This window comes from Cryptomeria japonica, chromosome 1 (genome assembly GCF_030272615.1).
Source record: "Cryptomeria japonica chromosome 1, Sugi_1.0, whole genome shotgun sequence".
NCBI lineage: Eukaryota > Viridiplantae > Streptophyta > Pinopsida > Cupressales > Cupressaceae > Cryptomeria > Cryptomeria japonica.
In genome coordinates this window covers 205,524,902-205,549,260 of record NC_081405.1, presented here as the reverse complement: position 1 = coordinate 205,549,260, position 24,359 = coordinate 205,524,902, and the positions used below count along the sequence as shown (strand labels likewise).

At 37.5% G+C, this 24,359-nt stretch overlaps 1 protein-coding gene across 1 annotated transcript in view; it reads left to right on the top strand.

Annotated features, from left to right (window-relative positions):
* Positions 1 to 24,359, top strand: part of LOC131054177 (uncharacterized) — a 74,033-nt gene that overhangs the window by 33,549 nt on the left and 16,125 nt on the right. The window contains exon 2 of the mRNA XM_057988639.2: positions 14,780 to 14,854. Coding sequence (XP_057844622.1) covers positions 14,780 to 14,854 — 75 coding nt within the window. The remainder of the gene's footprint in view (positions 1 to 14,779; positions 14,855 to 24,359) is intronic.

Below are 24,359 nucleotides of genomic sequence, written 5' to 3'. Positions count from 1 at the left end.
CAACCTTCCTTGGGCGGACTTTGCCTTGTGTTGGACGTTGTCTTCTTTCATACCATGGTGGACTTTGCCAATCTACTGCCATTCCCTACCTTGGGCGGTCTTGACCTTGGTTTAGGCATGGTGGATTTTGTGTTCATCTTGATAAGGCGGACTTTGGCCAATGTTTGGCCATCTTCTTTGCTTTCCCCATGGCGGACTTTACCCTTAGGCGGCCATTTTGCTATCTTGGATGGGGCGGACTTCATACATGTCCAGCCATAAGGTGGGAGGACTTCATCTTAATAAGCCATTCTTCTATGATCACACCCTTGGTGCAGACACTTGATAGACTTTCTGGAACATCTGGAACAAACCCTTGCCTGGAGATTCTTCCCTGCTTTTTACACTTGGAGACAAAAATTTTGGATTTTGAAGACATGAACGTTGTCGCCATGACCTGTGGGACCCAATCCTAGGTCTACTTTCAAAAAAACAGAAAAAAACAAAAAGCAAAAAACAAGTTGCTTCCCGGATTGGTCTCAAAGTGCTAAAAATAAAAAAAAGAAGAAAAAAGCTATAAAAGAAAAAAAACAGAATTCCTTAAAAATAGGAAGGTGTCAGAATTGACCCTAAGCAATTGCAATCTTCGTCCTTCGGGCCCTCTAAGCACTTTGGTGGTGTCCAGACACAATTCTAAGCATGGGTTCTCTATTTGGCCCGGATGACTCTCGAAACTCTAACTCAAATTCTCGAAAAATAAAGATTTATGAAATTGCAGAGCTAAGACAAAACCCTAAAAAGCAAAACTACTGGGAGTGATGTGTGAAATAGGTCACAATAGGACATTACACCACTCAAGGGACAAAATCTATTTTGGTTCATGTCTCCAATGAAAGACTTGTTAGACTTGTGTGAATCTTGTCATTGATGTCAAACCTTGTGATCCAGTTAGGACAGGATGTAGTTGGTTGAGTAACAGTGGAAGATAGGTATGTATGTGATATTGAGCAGCGAGGTATGTATGGATTACAGGAGTAATTTTCGGAAGATCCTTTGCTCCGAAATCTAGTGCCTTGCTTGTCATGGTTGAGTTTTTCCTTTTGTATCAAGTGTTGGTATTAGTTGCGACAGTTGAATTGCTATCCTGATGTTTGTATTGCAATATGATCTATGAATTCTATGCACCGGAATCTGTGGCAATTGTATCTTGAAGGTGGAAGTTGGTATGCTTGGAATTCGTGTCTATGGGTTCGACAAACCCTTGTTTTGCTCTGGTAATTGAAGCTTGTGTTTTGGCAATTAAAAAGGAAGCGTGTAGAAGATCATTGAAGGTAGCGTATGTAAGAGTGAAGGTGTGTGCAAGTGAGAAGTGTGTGAGCGTAGTTATATTACTGGAGAGAGATTGAAGACAATGTTGCAGTGATCCCTTATTGGATCTGCTGCAAGTAGTTGTATTGACAGATTGGAGAAGGTATCACAGAGATCCCTTACTGGATCTGCTGTAAGGAATTGTATTGTTACTTGAGCTTATCTTGAAACTGATCTCATGCATTTGTAGATGCAATCTACTTCAGTTCATTTATTTCTATGGCAGTGAGCATTCCGGTAGTAAGTTGTGTTGTAATTAGGCAGTGAGCCACCCTTTTGTAAACACCATATAACTAGCTATATTATCTTAAGAGTTAACCCTCTCCGTGGTTTTTCCCATTTGGGTTTTCCACGTGTAAAAATACGGTGTCTATCTTGTGATTATGTCTTTCGTTTATTCTGCATTTGCCGATTCATGATGATGAGATTAATTGCTAAGGTTAATATCAAAGGAAATTTTTTATTATTGTAGGAATACTGATTCACCCCCCCTCTCAGTATTGTGGACCATTCTACCATTCAACAAGACCAACAGTTAGATCTCATAACGACCCTTGTGTTCCTCTGAAGAGACAGTAGAATGAAATCTGCCATCGATCACATCGAAATGTAAAATGCTCTCGTCATTTTGTTTCATTGTTGTTATGGACAATGGAAATGGTTCCCATTAGCAACTTGTAAGAATTAATAGACCTTACTTAGACAAGACTGGCTCTTTCTAGCAGACTTTTCTATTAAATGGAAAACTGATTCTGGCAAGTTTTCCCTTTGCCAAGATATTTTTAGGTGGGAAGGCTTGGCTATTGGTGGTGCCGTTTGGGGAACACACCAAAATTGTTTTGTGCAGAATCTGCAGATGTTGCAACTAGGTTTTAGGAGGTTTTTGCAGGAATGTGGTCCTATAAATTGCATCATTTTCTTCTTTGGCACAGTAAATTGCTGTCAAAATCTACCATAATTTTTTTCAAACAAATTAAACAAATTAACTTAAATGTCCAGTTGCCATTTGGCAAAAAGAAATTATATTGTATATGTACAGGTGCTTCAAAATTGCAAATGTTAAGCTCTCACATGTAGCTTGGGCTGAAATCATTCTTCCTAAGCAGCTGCTCCATAAATTAAGAAAAGTTTCTGTTACTTCCACTTTGGGAATGAAACAGGTTGGATTGGACTACCTAGGGCATAAGAATAGGGGCAGAATCCCCCCTCCACTGGACCCCTGCAGATGCTAACCCATGCATATTTGACTGCCAAGTTTTAAGCTTGCCTGTCTAATTTTAATGCCAAGGCTAACTTTAGCTGCACAGTAGGCAGAGACAGAAGAGTCAACTGTGTCAGGCATTCACCAAAATTACAAAATATGTTTGGCCTAAATGCCATGAAACCATTATTTGCTGTAATTGGATGCAGTCAACTTCTCATATGTGCATGTTGGTATATATGTGTGTATGTCCACTAGGTGGAAAGTGTGATCCAAATATATCACAAAAAGTCCACTGTGTTCATTGAGGATCTCCAATTTGGAAAACAACCCTCTCACAAACATTGAAGCTTTGGTTGGTTGGAGAAGGTCAGTTGGTGCTTCCTTGATGTTTGATTTCCTTATGATAAATCAATTGGTTGTATCCTCACAATTCAAAAACTCAGCAAGCCAAAATTTTGACTTGGACTGAGCAAAAACTTTGCATCTTAAAAAGTTTTTGTTACTTCCACTTTGGGAATGCAATATGTTGCCTGGGACCAACTAGGGCATAAGAATAGGTGCAGCATCCCCTCTCCACATAAGCCTTGCAGGTGCTAGCCCATGCTTATTTGAATGCTCAATTTTGAAGCTTGTCTGTCTTAACTTTTATGCCAAGGCTAACTTTAATTGCAAAGTTGGTGTAGAGAGAAGAGTCAATCTTGTCATGCATCACCAAAACAACAAAATATGTTTAGCCTAAACACCTTGACACCATTATCTTCTGTTATTGGATGCAGTCAACTTCTCAAAGAAGCATGTTGGTATTTATGTGTGTGCATGTCCACTAGTTGGAAAGTGTGATCTATGTGTATCACAAAAAGCCTACTTTGTTCATCTAGGGTCTCCAATTTGGTAGACAAGCCTCTCACAAACATGGAAGCTTTGGTTGGTTGGAGAAGGTCTGTTGGTGTTTCTTTGGTGTTTGATTAACTTATGATAAAATTATTGGTTGCACACTTATTCTTATAATTCAAAAACTTAACAGGCCAAAATTTTGACTTGGTATGAGCAAAATCTTGGCATATTAAAAAAAGAAGATAATTTTTTTAAATGAACTTAAATAACATGCAAAATGCCATTAAAAAGCATAAGACAAGAATTTAATGGGATAATTATTTGTAAGAATTTGCCAAATATAGCCAAGATCTAGAGCACATTGAATTGCACAAGAGAGAGACAATAGATTTGATAAGAATAAACTGTATTCTAATCAAGATGCAAATACTATCAACTGGATCTTTACATACAATGTAGATGAGCTTGCTTATAAAGACAAGGCTATATGGATATGTGAGCACACAATCATGACATGTGGCTCAATGAGAAGCAAGGGTAGGTAGGAGAAATAATAAAATATTCCACAAGAGGTGGATTATCCACCGAAGGTGGAATGTAACAAGATAAGACTACAAAAGTTGGAATTTCTCCTACATACATCATCCCTATGTGCACACCTCCCTAAGTGTCTCATATGCAAACTACAATGAAATGCATTTACCTAAGTAAACTTAAGTAAAGTGTAACCATATCCAATGTGAATAAATAATTACACCAACATTATTGAAAAATTTTTCACATCCACAACAATGAAAAAATATTTAGAAAAAAAAGAACACAATTTTTTTTTTTCTGCTAGTTGAAGAGCTTCTGGAGATTATGCAGCAAAAACTTGGTGAAAGACTCACCAAAATTCGACTACAGACTAAAAACTCAACAACTGAGTTTTTGGTAGTAACTGGATGAGCATTTTTGGCAGATGAATACTCATGAGTCTGTGAGTAATTCACATATTCCATAAGCTGCAACTGCCCTAGTTATGTGTTATGTGTTGTCTCAATTTTTGAATTTTAAAAAATAGATAACCCCTACAAATTTTTACTGAAAATTCGTAGTTTTCTTCTCTAAGGCATGCTTTATGAGGTCTAAAACTCATATTTGTTAATGTCAAATCATCAGTGAATGTATTTGTCATCGTTGTTCAAGTTTTGGTTGGTTTTTGCTTTCATTTTTCTAGCTTTTTGTGTTCGGGTTTTAAGTCCTCATTGCAAGTAGGAATTTTTTGCTGTCATTGCAAGTAGGAACTTTTTGATGTCATTGCAAGTAAATGAACTTTACTTGCAATCGGGTTCTAGAATCCCAATTACAAGTGAGCTCATTGTTATAAAGTTTGTTTTACTTGCAATTGGGTTTCTAAGGCCCGATTGCAAGTATGTTCTTCTAGTTCATTGCCTTGTCTTCATAGTTCAATTGCACTTGCAATCAGGTGTAATGTCCCCATTTTAGCAGACTTGGATTTTGTGAGATTAGCCTATTATCCTGACCCTCGTAGGCTAATGTGTTGGATAGAGGGTCTTTTGAGGATTGGTATCATCTCCAGTGTTCAGAGTACTTCAGTTTGGTCTTCGTTTGGCATCATTCGGGCATCATTTGCTCTACTTCCTATTTTTAGTAAGTCTTGGGATGTTAGAGATGGACCCCTGCTATTTTTAGTAAAGGGGGTATGGTCATATGCAGCTTCATCATGTCAGCTCCCAGTTCAGACGGCGTTCAAAAATGTTGAATATTAATGGAGATATTAATGTTTATTTAGTTTAAATAAACATTAATGTTTTGAGCTTATATTATTAAGTTAAAATATAATTTTATATTATAACTTAAGGGTCCAAGTATCATTAAAGGGGACCATTTAATTAATTAATTGTGGCTCTTTTACCAAGGTGAAATATTAAATGACAAAGTGAAAATATTATATCATTAAATGTCATTTAATATCATTAATTGATTTAATGCCTTATTGGAGAAAATCGAACCTTCATGGGAAATATATATAAGGCTTTTGAAAAGAAGAGAAGGGGGATTGATTATGTGATTGGAGTTTTTGATTGAAGTTTCTCTGAAGCATTGAAGTGTAGAATACCAAGGGTTTCTGCAGGATTCAAGGCTTGTCGGCATTGGAGAGCGTGGCTTCTTCATTGTAACAGCATATAGAGGGTGTGCAATATCATCTGATTATGCTTGTGAGAGTTGGCTTCATTCAGAAGTCAATATTGAGCTGATTGGAGGGTTTATTTCAGATTTTGTTTGTAAATTGAAAGAGACTACAGTGCTGTGAACAGTGCGCATGAACAGTGCCATGAACAGTGCACTACAGTGCTGTGAACAGTGCGCTACAGTAGTTTGAATTCTATAGAAGGGGATTTAGAAAGGTGAACAGCTATATATATTTGACAAGGGCTTTGCGTATGAGGAGAATCAAACCAATATATCAAGGCAACCATTGAAATTCCAGGTTTTCTATCTATGGTCATTGTATTAGAAAATCATTACTTCATTGCATCATTTTCTATTCTGATTATATCATGAAATACTTGGAGGTTGCATATGTTTAATGGAGATATAATTTGCATATTCCACATTCATGGTAACACTCAACATTAATCAGCCACTTAGCTTTCATGCCAATTGTTTGCTTAAATGCCTAATGGCTGTAGGTATACATTGGGATGCATGACAAGTGTTTGTCTTAATGTCAACGAGCTGTACTAGTTAATTTCAGTCATTACATGTGTGTGTAAAGGTCTAAAACAGCTAGTATATCATTTCTATAACAACTTTGCATTGTTAGAAGCTTTCCATAACTTCATTTGCAGCCTACAAACCCAAAGAAGACAAATAAAGAATTCACTACAGCGGCTTCAAACATTGTATGCCAAGTGTTTGACAATATTCCTTGGGGTTCAAATAAGCGAAACAGGGTCAGATTAGCCAAGGGATTTTACATCGGGGTTCTAAGACCCGATTGCAAGCCATTATTGTATGAACATTTCAATTTGATTACTTGCAATTGGGTCTTGAAACCCCGATTTCAAGTTTGTCCTTCCCTTGCAAACCTTCCCACTTGTAGTCGGGTCCTAGAACCTCGATTGCAAGTTTGTTTCTCTCACCATCCTTGCAAGTGTGTTTACTTGCAATCAGGTCTCAAAGCCCCGATTGCAAGCCTATACAATGCCACTCATTTGCAAACACTTTCATGCAAGACTTGTTAACTTGCATTCGGGTCTCTAAGACCCGATTGCAAGTGCAAAGTGTGAAAGTTTTTCCTCTCTCGCATACTCTCATTGCTATGTTTTCCCTTTGCAAGGTCAATACTTGCAGTTAGGTATCTAAAACTCGATTGCAAGAGGTTTCAATGCATGTAAATATAGTAAACAAAAGCTAGTGCTGTCATATGTTGATGACATCAAATGAAAAGAGTACGCTGTCATATGCACAAAGAGGATCAAAATAGCATGAACCATGAAGCAGAGAGAACTTGACAAATGAAGGAGTAATGTAGCAGAAGAATGCATTGTTACAATGCATTATAAGAGCGCTATGTGGTAAAAAGCAGTGACTTTCACTGTCATAGTGACCAACAAAGAATGTTAATTATCTTCAAGTTTAGTGGTTAATCTTCATGAGGTCACTGTCATTATTATTCATGGACAAATGATGCAAGTTGCTATTCCTGGACAAATACTTTCATCGATCTTGAATACTTCAATTGCCAGCAACATGAAGAGCTCTTAGACAAAGGATGATGTAAATAAAGTCGTGTCTTGGACACTTAGATTAATTTCAATTATGCATTTGTAATTTCCCTTTGACAAATTACATGTAATGCCAAAAATTGTAATTGCAAGTAGTCACATTACTTGCATTCTTGTAACTTGTAATTACATGTAAACAAATTACAAGTCGAAAGACAAGAGGACTGTAATTTGGAATAAGTCTTAGTTAGTTGGACTTCTTCCACTTTTTGCTCTTAGCCCCTCTCCTATATGTATCGAAGGGTGCTCTATGTATTATCGATCTTTTTAGCAAGCAAGAAAACTTTGCAAAAATTTACAGTCATGAAGACTTTGTGCTTCATACTTGTAAATTGGTTTCTCAAGTTCAAACTTTGTGTTGAAGTCCTACTCTTATATCCATTGTGTTCTTGTGTCATAGTGGTATATTTTTCTCCATTTGCTTGAGGTTCTAACGAGATTGTTGAAAGGAGCTTTGGTCTGATTTCTTGTAGACTTTGTGCTACAAGTATTAAGGATTAAATTATTACAATTAAGTGTTCATAGTAGAGAGGAATTGTAAGACTTTGTGCTTGTAGTTGCTCCCATTTGTAGTAGTTTAGTAGTGCACTATATTAGCAGACTTTGTGTTGTTGAATGCCATACATTGTTCTTATTCTAATCATTTTGAAAAGGTAGATAAGATAGTGGAAAGTAAGGACTGAGCTTTATTTCTATTTTCTTGTCTCGGGGAAGTGACGGAAGACTTTGAGCTTTCACGGAAACTTCACTTCTTTTTTGTATAAACATTCTTGTAATTGTTAAAGTTCCTCAAGTTGCTGTATTTGTTTTCTTAACTGCTGTTTATCTTCTAAAAAGAGAAAATAATATAATCTTTCTTGAAGAAAGAGAAAAGGATGTTGTCCCACCCAAGTTATATTAGTTTTTAGTCAATTAGTAATAGTAGGAAAGGGTGAGCCTTCCCTTAAATTAGGAGAGTTTTTAACTAACGTTGTGGCTGAAACCACAATTTTGCACATCTTCTCAGGTGTACAAAATTCTCAATCAACATTATGTATGTTTCTTTTCACAGGAAAGAGGGTTTTACTGATACCCATAAAACAAACCTTATTCTGAAGTGCTTGAGGTTGAAGCATATTTAGTGTTCTATGGACTACGGTATCATGTTTGATGATAGTTCTTTAATGTTAATCTCACAGCTATAATTCCCCATAGATACATAAAATTGAGATTGAAGCTACGAGAATTTGATTTGAATTTGGCAGAGACAGATTGGCTTTGTTTATGTTGGTGGCTTTAACATAGCAGACATCTTCATGATATTAAGAAACACACTATTTTGTAAATCCAAGCTAAAAGAAGTTCAAATCTGTTGGTTGTGTGTGTTTCGTCCATGGGACTTTGAAGGTTAACGAAACATATTCTATTGAATGTGTTGATCATTTGTTGTATATTACACGGCAGCCCATATTTGGTTGCATTTTTGTTAGGTTCTGTAGTATCAGTATAGCAATTAGTTGATATTGCCCTCAATTGATTATTGGGAGGCTATATATCAGCATCTTGCTTCTCATTTGTATCATTTTGCAACTGATAGTCAAAATAATATATAAGAGGTACTAGTACTGGGTTCTTTGGTGTCCCTAATGAATTGGAATGGACTGACATAGGGAGAATCCCTGGGTTCCAATTCCTCCTCCTTGCTTACTATATTTATTTGAATCTAAGTTGCTGGTTTGGGTATGGGGTCAATTACTGGTTTGCTGGTATGGCAATTGTATTTTCTTGGGTTTGGGACAGTTGGGTAAGGTCATACAATATATATTAAAATTATATAAAAATTACCTATAATTTGCCAAGACAAAAGTACAGAATTGAAAACACAATTGATAGTGATGAAGATAATTGATAATTCAAAGTCAAATGTGGAATCTGTATAAAATACAATCAGTAATCTTCATTTTACTCTTCATCAAGAGCATGCAATGCCAATTCCACAAAAGCAAGGGTAAGTGATTTTACTAACTTCCATGATCCGATTTAGATCTTAGAGAGTTCCATTTTTAAAGTGAAATATGGTTGTGTACAATAATGTTTACTTGAGTTCAGTGTGAAACAAATGATTGCTTCTATCAATCTATAGTTGTAGCAAACAAAACTTGATGGGATGCACTTGAATTTATTTTATAACTTAAAGACCAAGTTGTTGGTTCTAGTATGGTGTTGGGTATGGGGTTTGGCAACCTTTTTCCTTGGCTATGATACTGCTAAGTATGGCTGTATATATATGTGTGTGTGTTTAAGTTTTAAAACTATAAAATCTAAAACCAATGATATTCATAATTGCCAATAAACAAAATGTTTAAATGCCTCAAAGAAAAGACTCATAATTTTATAATTCAATGCCCTGTCAAATTTCAATGCATAAGAAAATTACAATCGATATTCAATAATCTCCATATTGCTCTTCATCGAGAGCATCAGAGTCAACATATGATTCAATTTCATTTTAAACACAATGAGTTACAATGCCACTTCAACTAGCCATGTCGTATGTAGAAGTTGTCTCATCTAAAGAGCTTTTTGGCAAGTTTGCAATAATAATATTTAAGCTATCCTACCCAAGAGTTAGATACTAATTCCTCGTCACCTGCTTGTTGACATGCGTTTTGTGACCACGCGCAACACGGAATAAAGTTTTCCAATGGTCACTTTACTCTCTCTCGATCAAAGTCTAATTGTCTGCTAAGATTGCGACAAGTTCAAACAATTGACTCCAAGGTTCCGATTATGCAAGGGACGTGACTCAGTTGGCTTGATGTGATATGTTGCTAATCCAAGGGGACCCATGTTTGAATCATTCTTTCACTTCTTTGCTGTGGCTGGAACTTTATCATCAAATATAACAATTCTGTGATGCTTCTGCTTCAAATGAACTGTGAAATTAAAGGGGAAAAGGGTTAGAAGGATCTAAGTCTACTCCTAAGGGTAGTGATACCAATAGATAATGCTCTAATGGACGAATTCCAAATAAACCAAGTTCTGCTTCGTCAAGATTAACTACAACTCCACAAGAACTGGTGCAATCTTCCAAGGATGTTGAAGGATTTTCACATCGAGAAAATTCTTTTGAATACCCAAAACGATGCAATCCAAATGACTATCCACAATTGAACTTAGCACAAATTTAGTGGCTCAGGCTAACTTTACACTGCAACTTGTAATCAACAAGATGCAAAAAGTATGAATCATGGAAATTTATCAAACACCATTACATTCTCTATTGAAATCAAAGCACTACTCTACTTCTACTCTAAGCGAGGAAGGTGAAACCATGCAAGTTTTGAAAACATAACTTAAGTGGACACCATCAGAGAACAATGTTTCACTGTTATTATCTCAATAACTTATCGCAACAATTTCATACAAATCTCCCTGCTTTACAAATGAAGGGGTCACCCCTTTATATAGGCCTCCAACCTTGATTACATGCAAACCCTAATTAGGGTTTGACCCAAAAGATTGCCCATCATGCCTGCTTATAATTAATTACATTCCTACCAAAAATGGCGTCCATTGTTCATTAAATGCACCACTTATTTCAAATTCACCCAATACATCATAAATGCAATAAATATTCCTCCATGCAAAATTGCCCATGATGCCATAAATGCACCATCATCTCCCAAACACAACGGCTACATGCAAATGATGCTCCACCACCTCGCCATGCATTGACTCAGTCGCCATTTGGTCAAATATTCGGCAATGAATGCTCCACCATGCTGCCATGCGTTCAATAGATTCTTGCCATGCAAGTAGACCCCTGTCGTCATTTATAATTTTCTTGGTTGTGCTTCATTAATATGGAATATTCTCTTTGCATGTCACCAACTCATCCTTTACAAGAATCTTTCCATTCTGGGCTCACAAAAGACATTATGGAAGATTTTCTTGCCTTACAAGAATTTTAACAATCTTTTCCACTTCTAAAGGATTTTGTATGCCTAGATTTTGGAGAGAGAAAATTTTGTCTTGAAAGAATTTTCTCGTGTTTTTGTGTTTATCTTGTCTTGAATGAGGTTTTTGATCAATTTGTCACTTTCCTATTTTTTAGGAATTTTTTCATTTCTAAGCTCCAAAATCCAGGAGAGAGAATTCTCTCCCTTGACCAATTTTTACCTTGCCTCAAAATTTCTTCATTCTGGGTGAAATTTCTTCTCTGAGAGAATTTTGAAATTTCTTCCTTGACTGGGATTTCCCTGCTTCTCTTCCAATGTCAATTTCATGTTGTGGAGGAATTCTTCATTCGGAAAGAAATTTCTTCCTTACTCCTATCCAACACTTCATCTCCAACTTGGGCGCTAAAAACACATGGTGAAGGAATTTTGCTTGAGGAGGAAAAATCCTCCATACCCTTCATTTGGCACCCATTCTTGACCTTGATTCTACTTTACCCCCGAGGAAGGAATTTCTTCAATCCTTAGCCAAATTTCACATTTTCCAGGAATTTTGTCCCGAAGGACGGAATTTCCAACACTTAGTCAATTTTTCACTTTCTTGGAATTTTGTCCTGAAGGAAGGTATTTCATTACTTAGTCAATTTTTCATTTTCATGGAATTCTGTCCTAAACAAAGGAATTTCCAACACTTAGTCAATTTTTCACTTCCTAGAATTTTGTCCTGAAGGAAGGAATTTCCAACACTTAGTCAATTTTTCACTTTCCTGGAATTCTATCCTGAAGGAAATTTTTTTGATCAATTCATCACCTTTCCCATTTATTAGGAATTTTTTCAAATTTGAGTTCCAGGGTCCAGGAGAGAGAAAATTCTCACTTAGCCAATTTTGTCATCATCTTGAAATTCAGATGAATTTTCATACCTGAAAGAGGATTTTTGAAATTTTTCCCAAGGGGAATTTCCTTTCTCATTCTTCTCTTTGCCTTGAAATTTCCATGCCTTGGAATTCAACCTTCAATCCTGGGCACTGGAATGACCCTGTGGAGGAATTCTATGCCTTGGACAAAATTCCATCACCCCCTCTGTCTAGCGCTCTGTCCTGATGCCTAGGCGCAAATTCTGTGCAGTGGAGGAATGTTGACTTTTCCTTGACACCTCTGTTTTGGTGCCCAACTTCCTGTCTGGCATAATTTCTATGCAAGGGAGAAATTTTGGGTGTTGAGGAAAAAAAACTCCACACCCTCATTCTGATGCTCATCCTTGACCTTAGGTGCCAATTTGGTGTGATGCAGGATTTTTGGGGGTGGAGGAAATTTCCTCCACACCCCCATTTTGGCACCCAACTTTCTACATGTGCGTGAATTTGGCAAGGTGAAGGAAAAAGTGGTGTTCCTCCACACCCTCAATTTGGTGCCCACCTCCTTGAAAGCCATTCTATCTTGGCAAGGATTTATCATTGATTTCTCATCAGACTTAAGTCAATTTTTTGCTCATTCTCGGATCAAGATGTTATATTTGGAATTGAAGTGATTTCTTGCCTTAGGAGGATTTTCAACACCTTTCCACTTTTGGAATGATTTCCACATAGCCATTTTTCAATCAACTGCATGCTTTTTGATTTTCTGGATTTAGACAATCTTCAAGAATGTTCAGTCTTCAGCGATAGGACCCCTGCTTGTGAAGAACCTGCCAAAAATAGACTTACTATAAATAGTAAGTACTTCAAAATGTCAAGATTAGGGCAAAACATGACGAAATGACACTAAAAATAGAAACTGCTAAAAATAGAAAGTTTGATTTTTGGCAAAATAAGACAATCCGGGAGGCAGTGAAATCCCTAAAAAATAGGAACTTTCAGAATGCCCTTAAATTTCAGTGGTAGGTTCCTTGAAGGGTCTTGATTCCAATGCAACGTTCAATTTTTCCAAAACCCTAAGGGAAAGACTTCAAGTCTAAGTTTGAAGGGCAAAACCCTAAAATAGGCAAAACAAGTTCCAGACTTAGCCAAATTCACTCAAATGACTTGTAGACTTGATCAAATTTCATCAAAATACTCGCAAACCGAGGAGACTGTTGCGAAAAGACCCAAAGAACAAAAACCAAAAGACCCAAAGGACCTAAAAAGTAGGGGGTCCCCATTTGCAATGGGCAATGTGTGAAAACGTCACAATACCGCTCATTGTAATCAAGTTTCTTATAGGGTGAGAGATCTCAATAACTAGTGGTGTTCTAGGAGTGGAGATCCCAATGGGGTTAGGGGCAATGCCCTCATTGGGGTTGAGGGGCAACACTCCTTGTGGGACTTAGGGGCAATGCCCTTGGTGCATTCCTTGTCATGATACAAGGTAGGGTCGAGGGCTAGAGCCCCAGCCACCAAGCCCAAATCAAGGCCTTTGAAACCACACAAACTTTCATTGTGCATGCCATTTTCACAATTTTATCACTAAAGGATGAAATTAGGTATTTGACATTTTTGTTTATAAAAATGTTCAAAAAAACGATTATTTTGTTGGGGCAGCCCTTGGATTCCCCTAGGTTCACTCAGGAGTCGCTTGGGTTAGCCCAAGATCTTGCTTGGGCACCCTACATTCCCTGCGGGTCCTTGAACTTGAGGTGCCCAGGTGGGACCTTGGATGAACTCAGGTTACTCCCATCATGGCACCAATACCCAGACCAGTTTTGTAGCGGATCAGGACCTCGCTTAAAGAGTTATGGATGAGCAAGTCAAGCTATACAACGGGAAATGGTTATATGTATGTGTTGAGTCTTTGTGGTAATGCTAGCTATAGTCTTCTGTGGTTTTGCATTATTGTATTGTAAGCCTATGGTTTGATGGATGTTCTTGGTGTTAGCCATAATGAAATATTAGGCACCAAAATATCATAAATATGTGTACAAGGACTAGTTTGAATGAATGCTAGGAGATCTATTTATTTTATGTTGTCTCTTTGTGTCTTGTTTGAATATTTATTTACCATAGAATCTAAGCCAAGAGTTTGATTACCCAACCTTGTGTGTAGAATATGATTTTGTGAACATGGTAAAGCTCCAGTGCTTATATATCTTTGGAGAAGCCCAAAAAGATTGCCTGTAACTTGCATTTGGATAAATTGTAGAAACTTCTAGTAATTGTACTCATTGGACTTTTGTAATTCTCATTTTAACAGTTAAATGCTTTCTAAATTCAATAATTATTCTATATATTAAGCATTTGGCCATGCAGCTGACCTGATACGTAAGAAGAAACATATTTTAAATTCAATTGTAATTTACTTTTAAGTGGGCTTCAAATGGATAAAAAATGATATCTGATTGTTCTTATGTATCCTCCGATGTGTTTGCATAATTCATGTTCTCAGATTCTTTTTGTGCAATAGCTCCACGATGTGGTTATTTCAAAACCCATGTGTACATCTTTGCTTATGAGCTGACAACTCTCATTTTTACTGGTTTGTCAAAAGTTCTAATTAACCTCATTGAGAAAGGCTTTTTTGCTCATTACTACCTTCCAAGTCACTACATATATGACCAACTAATCACATCTTTATCCATTATTGAAAATAGATTCCACACATATTGCTCCTCTATTGAAATCTCATGCTGTGAGCGATAGCCTTCTTAATGCTTTCAGTCTTATATTTGATATTCATTTTTCTTGCAGGTTGGCAAGTCAGGCGTGACTTCATCTTTAGAAACTTCTGTCAGTGATGCACTGGAAGCCAATGAGCTTATAAAGGCAAGTTCTTCTAATTTTCTTTTGCAGGGAATAATTTTTCAGCAGAATTAGTTTCTGTGTGCTCTTAAATTTTAATTTAGTCTAGGCAAGCAAAGAAGCCTCTAACAGGGCAAGTGTTGTAAGCATGCTGCCTCCCATGGTATCTGTGTGGCAGGGTATGAGCATGTGCTACAATGTAAAAACAAACTGTACTTTTATCTATGAGGCAAATTAATTGAACACTCATAAAATTAGATTATGCCTTGTGGCAAATGTCTGTGCCTCTCACGTTTCATGCAATTTTTAAGTAAAATAGACATAAATGAACATTGTACTAGTATAGTTATTTTTCCTTGTCATACAAATTTCTCTCTCTTGACTTTGAAGTTAATCTTCTTTGTTGATGTAAGAAGTTACGAGAGAATGGGAAAGTTGAATAACGATCTATTTAGAGGGTTAACAACAGTAGATTTAAAATTATGTTTAAAGAGAAAGTGCACAAGTTCTCAAAAACTTTGTTTCTTTTGGTTGTCATTGTATGGGAAGAGTTCCAGACAACATAAAAAAATGGCTGGCATAAGGCATGTAAGGTACTGGTGCCATAGATATACTTTTGGACACAAAAATGTAGTGTACCCTTGGGATGTGTCCCCTCTGCTTTTCAGGCATTTCTTGAAATAGGGATGCTCTGGGGACGTGGGGACAAGGACAGGGACAAAACATATGTCCTGCTGTTTTGAAAAAACCAGACAAAAAGGGATCATCCCAGGGATGCTCTCTCTTCAAGAAGACGGTCCCCTGGGCACAGCTCCTATTTGGGTATGCCAAAGGAGCACCAAGCTTGTCATGTCCGGTCAATTTGTGTAACTGCAAGTATATTAAAAAGGGTCGCAGCCATAAAACCCAGATAAGCAGGGCCGGCCTAGTAGGATAAGAAAAGAAAAATAAATAAGTAAATAAATAATAAAATCGCATATAGGGCCGACCTGGATTAAGGAGCTGACCTAAGGTTTTGAGCAGTGATTAAGGAAAATAAAATAATAAAAAAGATATAATAAGTTTGTTGCCTTGGCCGACCTGTTTAGAAAGGTTGCAACCTTTGGTGAAGAGGTGTGATTTGAAAGGTATAAATAAGAGGTGTATATGGATCATTCAACCATAAAAATCAATTGAAAAACAATTCCTATTTAAGAGCAGATTTGCAGTAGGAAGATTATCAAGAATTCTCATAAGGCATTTCATTTAATATACATAGCAGATCTGAAGCAAGTCTAAGGTGATTGTTTGAGTAAATTAAAGGAGATTAATGCAGAAACTGGAGCAAAAAGAGAATCGGATCAAAGGAGATAATCAAAGAGGAGCAGATCAGATCCAGAATCTCAACCAGGATATGTGATTTAGGGCAAAAACTAGGGCACTTAATAAAAGGCGACATTACAAAGCTGTCCTAGAGATGCTGCCTGCAGCTAATCATAGATGCAAGGTGTTCCTTCACAAGTGTTGCATTGGGTTTGTCTATGTGTCAATGTTCTTCTTAGGCTCCTCCAGTGCCCACTGCTCTATACTTCTTTGTCGAACTCTGCTGTCACATATATAGGACAATATTCACTAAAGTTGTACAAATTTCCAAATGTGAGAGGTGCTCAATCAGATACATTCCCTTCGGTCCATTGCTTGTCTATGTAGGGGACCTCCTCTATAATGGGGGGCTAAAGAGAGTCATTCAAGTGGAACTCTTCATGCTGCTGGTTCTGGGTCTCCAATTCACATACCTGGGTTTCCCTTTTCTCCCCACAATTGTTGAGTTAATTCAATCCGAAATTGATTCTATCTTTGAACTATAGTTGAACTTACATTGCTGTAATGTTCCTTTGCTAATGTACAGCAAGACTGTGAATGTATGGGGTGTGACCGTATGGTGAGGGTGAGGGTGTATGGTGGAGGTGAAGTGGCAGGTGAGGGTTCTACGTACGGTGAGGGTGTGGAACCGTATGGTGTAGATGAGGGTGTACGGTGGGATGTATGGTGATGATGTACGGTGGGGTGAGTTGTACGGTGAGGTGAGAGGTGTACGGTGGGAAGGTACGGTGGAGATGTATGGTGGATGTGTGTCGTACGGTGGGGGTGAGGCGTACGGTGGTATAACCGTACGGTGGGTTTCAGCGGGTGTGTGGTGAAGGGTTTGATCTTCCATAAGTAATAAACTCTGAATATTAGGAATCCCTTATGCATGTATATCAGATTAATGTTGGCATTCTACACTCTTATGAGAATAGTTGATGTTGTCATTGATGGCAACCATCTGGCAACCAACTGGAAAGTCACCGGCAATTGGTTTCTACATGCCCGACATCACAAACTTCATACACCGGCAGACACTGGCACCGGCAGGCACTTCACTGACATTCAGATTACATCGGCAACAAGCATACCAACACTCCAGCCGACATGGGATAAAGTTTTGTTTATATGAATTGTTTTGTAATGTAATTATCTTTTGTAAAGCCGACATGGTATATTGTAAAAGACTCATATACGTATGAGATCTTATAGGTCATTTTTTTGGATGTAGATGGAAGAAAGTTATAATGTGTGATAAGGCAATTTTGTATAAGGTGATATAGTTGACCGCGAAGGTTTTGGTTATCGACTGAGCTTAAACCGGTACCGAACTTGGCATGAGAGATGCTGTTTTGAGCAGTACATTGTATTGGATTTGATAATCCATTTTGTAGTCAGTGTCTCTTTATTGGGCAGTGAGCTCTAGGATGTTTGCCTCCCTGCATGTGCAGGCCCCTCATTGTAAGTAGTATTTATTCATTGGCCAATGAGTAAATATTGTGGGTCACAAATCCCACCGAGGTTTTTCCCACACTGGGTTTCCTCGTTAAATATCTTGTGTTATGGTGTGTTTCTATGTTGTCTCTGTTATTTCTATTTACTGCAATAATTCTTATCTACATTATAGAAATATACTCTGTTGCCTGAAATTATGAGTATGCTTGATTGATGTATAGAGGTACAGTTGGAAGAGGACCTGAAGAAATAAGAGCGTGTGAATCATACACAGTTGCAATATCCTAGTAAGCCACATTATAGAAGAGTCAATGACACCTTCATTATGCATATCACAAGAACCTACAAGGTGGAATTCATGAAAGATTATCTCCGGAAACTCAGGAACTGGTCAAGCAATTTGGTTCTTGGTTCATTTAGTTCCCAAAGTTCACATATATAAGAATTCAAGGGTGCTCCTTGTTAATTTTTATGATCAGATTTAGAGCAATACAGATATAAGACAACTTACACAAATTTGCACAACATATACCTTGGGAAAACCTTCCAACTTGAAGGTGAAAAACCCAGCAACAAAATGTCTCTTATTATATTTATCAGAAAACAAGTTGTCTTTACAATAGATTCGCTTCACTCCTTGAAGCTAGAAGCAAACACTTGATAACACACAATCTGATCTGAATGTGCTGTTTGATGATCACCAAATAATCCACGAACTGCTGAAGAGGATATACAAATTGCTTATGAAGATATACGATCTGCCTTAGAAGTCCGATCTGCTGTGTATCTTATTCGGTCTGCTTGGTGTGTGATTCGAATGCCAAGGAGAAATCAATCGATCTCCCTTTATACCCGTGCAAGGTGACTCTCCATGAAGAGTCGGCTCTCTTAGATTGAATCCATACAGAGCAAAGTATCCTTCCATTAAGGGTGGCGGACTTTCCCAAAAGTCGGCCCCCTTTAATAAATATATTTATTATATTTATTTTGCACACAATTAAGAAATCACACATCTTAGATAATTATCGGGCAACATGAAATATGCAAGGCCGAAGGCCAATTGCATATTTGGCGGAATCGGTCCCCAAGGAGACTCGCGTAGATATATACATCAACACTCTTGCCCACCCTACATATTGCCACGCTATCCTACGGATAAGATAGTGTTACTAGAAGTGGTAAGGCAGTTGGTGGCTTATGATAAGGTGCAAAGGAATAAACACAAGACTAGTATTTCTTTTCCTATTACACTTGGAAAGTCCACAAAAGTCTGCCTCTCTCTACAAGCAGTTGAAAATGCCGAAGAAGAATTGTCATCCTACTCACTCACATAGTATGTTCCTAGAGATAATTTTGATCCTTATGGAAACATAAAAAAAGCCGATGGGAAAAAGCATAAACACAAATGTCAATTGGAGGATTACTAGATGAATGCTCAAGATGATTTCGAAGTGAGAAGAAGGATGCACTCTAGGTTGCCCATTGACATCATTCGGAGATGTAAAATCTTCAATATTACCAATCAAGCACAAGACAACGATAAATGTCTCCAACCTACCTACGAAGAAGAGAAGGACAAGGAAGTAAAGGTCAATTGGATCGATGTAGAAATCACAGATTTGAAAGATTTGATGAAGCCAGTCTTGACTTACACACGTAAATGGGTAGATATCCAACATCAAAAGTTGAAAGAACAAAATGTGCAATTAACTTTTGACTTAGTGGGAAGAGTAGACTTGTCAAATGACAATGAAGAAGAGACAAGTGCAAGTGGAAGTGACACCCAATCAACCCATTCCAAAGGTTCCAAGAGAAAGGAGAATCATGAAGAAACATGATCATCACGTAAGAGGCATAAATCAAATTCCGGTCATCCTTCAACTAGTCTCTCTTCTAGGCGTTAAGTAGAGATGGAGGCTATGAGAACCAAAGACTTGAAGAAGACTTGAGTCGTGGAGTGAATGAATTAATGGAATCGACAATTCAAAGTGACAGAAGGGAGAAACAAAACAAGGGGAAGCAGCCACAAGATCAAGATAATCCCTTTCCCCACATCCAAGTAAACAATGAGGATGAAGGAGAAGATAGTGATGAGACGACCTCTCCTCCTAGAGATGAACAATTGCTCGAAGAAACACAAGTGGAAGAAGGAAGATCCTCTATCCAAGCATGGCTCAAAGAGAGGCTCGCGAAAGAAGTAATAGCAGTGGAGGAAAAACCGTTGGGTGATTTGGATAGTCTTCTAAATCAAACTCAAGAAATCACTGAAAGGAAGAAAGCAACAAAGATGTCCAAAGTGATAAGAGATAATACATGTTCTCGAGCCATACAAATGGCCACCCCAAGGGTAGATAAATTTGAAGGTGAGATCACGGCATAAGAGTATGATGTGGAAACTATTGATTTGGGTCTGCCTACCACAAAGCAAGCATTGGGTGATATGAATGATTCGGTGAAAATAGTTCATGATATGCTTAGGATGGAAGTAGAAAAGAATAGAAAACTGGAGAGAGAAGTGCATGGCGAAATTACTTCTAACAATTCAAGGAGCCATTAAGGCAACATGATCCATCGGTCACACCATCGCCGTTGCTTCCTCCAAAATCAATGGATCATGTGGAGAAAGTAAGAAATTCAGCACATCAAATGGATGCTTGGGTAAATAAATCCCTCAAGAAGGCTAACAAATTCGTAAGAGATATAATGAAGATACTTGATAGAGTTGTGAGAATCCTCAGAAAAACTCAAGCTCTCATGGCAACATTTGACGCTTTTGTCTACACTAGGGACTTCACTATCCCTATTTTGCAAGAAATAAGGAAAACGCCTAAGCAAATTTTGGCGAAAGAAGGAATATTGAAAGATGGGCAGTCATCGGACTTTCTGCATTGGAGCAACTTGCTTCTCATGAGGAAGGTTATCTTTGGAGACATCAACAATGGGTGCAATCAAGTTGATGAGGCAATCCACTCGATTCACAACAAGTTTGTGAAGTAGCACAAATCATTCTTGAGAAGAAGTTAGATGCCGAGACACGCATAGATATCAATGAGTTGGATTGAAAGTCATCTTCTATGGAACTGATGGGTTGATAACAGAAAAGCAAATAGATGACATTCATGCACTCATGGCACTTGTTAGCAAAACAAGAGATTTCACCCTGTTGAGGAAGTTAGTTATTTGGAAGATCAACTGAAAAACCTACTAGTAGCTCCAGTAACAGAAATGGAATGCATAACGACTAGGTTCATTGAATTTGCCAAAAGGGAAAAAGAAAATGGGAAAAAGAAAAAGGGAACAAGATTCTAGATGACAATTTGCTATAATCCTAGGTGGCAATGAATTTTCTTATTGGAGGATTCCTCCTCATAACTTGTGCCAAATGGATGTCACATTCCCATTGGCTGATGTTTTTGATGATGTTTATCTAGATAGGTTTTGATTGTAGTAAACCCTATTTAGGGCTTGGGTGGCAAAATCTTGGCCCTTGATCTTCATTCAATCTTGGCCATTCGTCATAATTGGGAGCACTATATAAGCCCCACTCATTTTCATTTATAGGAGATTAGAGACTTGACAATTGTTGCTATTTTGCTACTAGATGAATAAAGACATTGAAGTGTGGTGTTTTCTATTCAATCTTTGAAGTATTTGCATGGTTATTCATCTTCTCAATTCAAGCTTTAAATTTGTTTAAGTATCTAAGTTGAATGATAGAATGTTGAATATAATTCATGGTGAAACTCCTAATCCATACCACTAGCAGTTTGTTGATTGCAAATTCGCCTTGTGTGGTCAACTGGAATTCTTGAATGTGCTTAAGTTCAATTGTTTTTCAATCATTGATATGCATTTAATTAATGGTGTCTATGTTTGGTAATAATTCAAAAATCATTTAATTTCCTCAAAAGATTGCATTAACCTTTGTGGAATTGTTCTTGTATGTCAAAGCAAAGACTAATAGAGTTTCATCAAATGTCATCCTTCATCTTTGCATTCTTAGGAGTAGTCTAGCATCCTTCAATCCTCAAACGTTTGCATTTTCTTTATCAAACATTTTGTAGTGATAGTAAGAGAGCTACATTGCATATCATTCGAAAAGTACTCCTTGAAATTTAGACGTCTATTCCTTAAGAAGTACGTAAGGCCCATTGGATTAACAGCAATCACATCAACCAATTGAGTTTATCCCCAAGTCGAGACATAACAATAGAAACCTTAGTCTTCCAATTGATCACACAATTTAGCATTTGGGAAGATTTTGATCAAAAGAGGATAAAATACTTTTGGTATTTTATTCTGTGTTTGAGTGTGCCTAAAAAACACATCAACAACGTGGTAGATACTTCTGACTTGGCACAATAAAGTAGACAGGCAAGCAGGTGAAGTGGACAAGCAACCAGCTCAAGTAGACACTTAGGCAGCTCAAGCACCTGACCAAGTAGCTCAAGTAGACACTTAGGCAGCTCAAGCACCCGACCAAGTAGCTCAAGTACACAACCAAGTAGCTCAACTAGGTAACCAAGTAGCTCAAGCAAATGAGCAACCGGCTCAAGCAAGTAACTAAATAGCTGATGAAAATCTAATGAATAATCAGCAGCTTGACTAGTATTTCATTCCAATTCTCTTTTCAACAAACCTTTGACATCAATGATAAAATATCCAACACTTGGTCCTTGATGTCTTTGACCTTGATCTGAATCTCCTTCTTGTTGTAGTATATTCTGTGTGGTTTTCCTCCTTCACATTGTTGAGTTTCTTCCTTTGATCTTGGATTTTCAAAGGAAATCGAAGGTGGTTTTAATCAGCTTGTTTGAAATGTTCATCATGGATTCCATTATCTTGAAAAATCCACTCTCTTGCATTCTCCATCATCTTTCCATTCCTTGCATGACTTGGACTTTGACCTTGATTTTTTTGTTGTCTCCTCCATGTGGTTGAGTCTTTCATTTCACTTTTTCATCCTTAGCTCACCATCACTCCATGCATCTTTCCTTGTATCCAACCTGAAAAATAACAGATTTTAAATCAAGAAGAATGAAATAAAACTCAAACTTACACATACTTAATTCATGATGAAGGACCTTAAGCTTTTTTCATCATAATTCTTTCTTAAAAACATTATGAAACGAAAGGAAAGGACATTGATGCTTCAAGAATCATGTTCTTCAGACCCTTCCCAATCTGGAAATGTTGACGTTCCAGGGCTGGTTTTCCTGCTCGAACTTGCCCTCTCTGCTGATCTGCTCTTAGAACTTGCCTTTTGGAGTCTACCTTGATTTTGATTTGGATTGTTTTGCAAATGATTTTGTGAATGAAGGAATGATTGATCTCTCCTTGAGCAGATTTGCACCTTTGCTGGAACAATTTGCTGATTTGAAACCTGATTGTTGTTTACTAAATCTGTATTTCTTCTTTTCTTATCCTTCGATCTACACCTTTTTGCTCCAATTTCGCTCTTGTTCTTCTTTTTCATATTCAAATGGATGATAAAATGGTTTGAGGAGAGCTCTTTTATATATGAAAGCCTTGAATGCTCAACTCAGGTCAGCTAAGTCTAATCATTTTGTTTTGCATCTTTGAAGTGCTTTCAAAAACTTCAAAATTTTCTCATCCTTTTGATCAAGTCAGCCAGGTTCCCAAGATAGGTTTTGCATTTAATATTTAAATTCAGGTTGGCTCTCTTGAAGAGGGATTTTCATTAACTTGGATGCTAAAGTATAAGGTGAGCGCTCACCTAGCACTACCACACTTCAACCTTGTATTCCAAATTAGAAATTCGACCTAGGTCTGCTTTGCTATGCAAATTCTGCCCTAGTTCACACGTTTTGCCTTGTTTCCTCAATCTAGGTCTGCCCTATGTTGATTGATCCCTTTGCTTTTGACAAGGCCGATTTGTGCCTTTATTTGTTTAAAACCTTGTTTATGCACCTTTGAAACCAACTAAATGAAGCTTTGAGAGGACAAATTCGAAGGTGAGAAGGAATTTGATGGGTGCAAAAACGATGGAGAGAAGGATTTTCCATGGGTGCGATTTCATGTGGAACAAGGAATAAGGGAGAGCGTTTTCACCTTGGAGAGGAAATTTGGAGTGCATTTCCACATGAAGAAGGAAATTTGAGAGCGCATTTCCACATGAGGAATTTGATGGGCGCAAATCCACGTTAGAGAGGAATTTGGCAATATTTCCAAGTGTTGAAAGGTAATTCCTTGAGCACCAATTCAATTAGGAAGTGGATTTTGTTGCATTTCCATGCAATGGAAAGGGAATTTCTTATATTCCATGACTTAAAAGAGGATTTGCTAACTTTTCTCATGTTGGAGAAGGATTTGTCAAGGATTTTCCAGCATTTTCCTGCCTTGGGGAAATTTTTTAAGTCGCATCTATGATTCAGACAAGGAATTTGTTGTAATTTCATGACCTAGAGGTGGATAATCTTGCAATCTGTATGTTGGAAGAGGAATTTCTTGTATTCCAAGACTTGGACAAGGAAATTACACGCACTTCACAACTTAAAGATGGAATTTTCAACTTTTCGTCGCCTTGGAGAAAGATTGCATAGTGCAAATTTAACATGGTGAAAGATTTTGCAATTTAAATAAGGAATCTCACATTCTAATTCAAGATTTTCAAATATTCAACATGGAATTAGACATTTCAAACATGGAATTTTGAGGGGAGAAATTAATCTAGAGGCAGATTTCCTAAGGGAAACCCACCTCAAACATG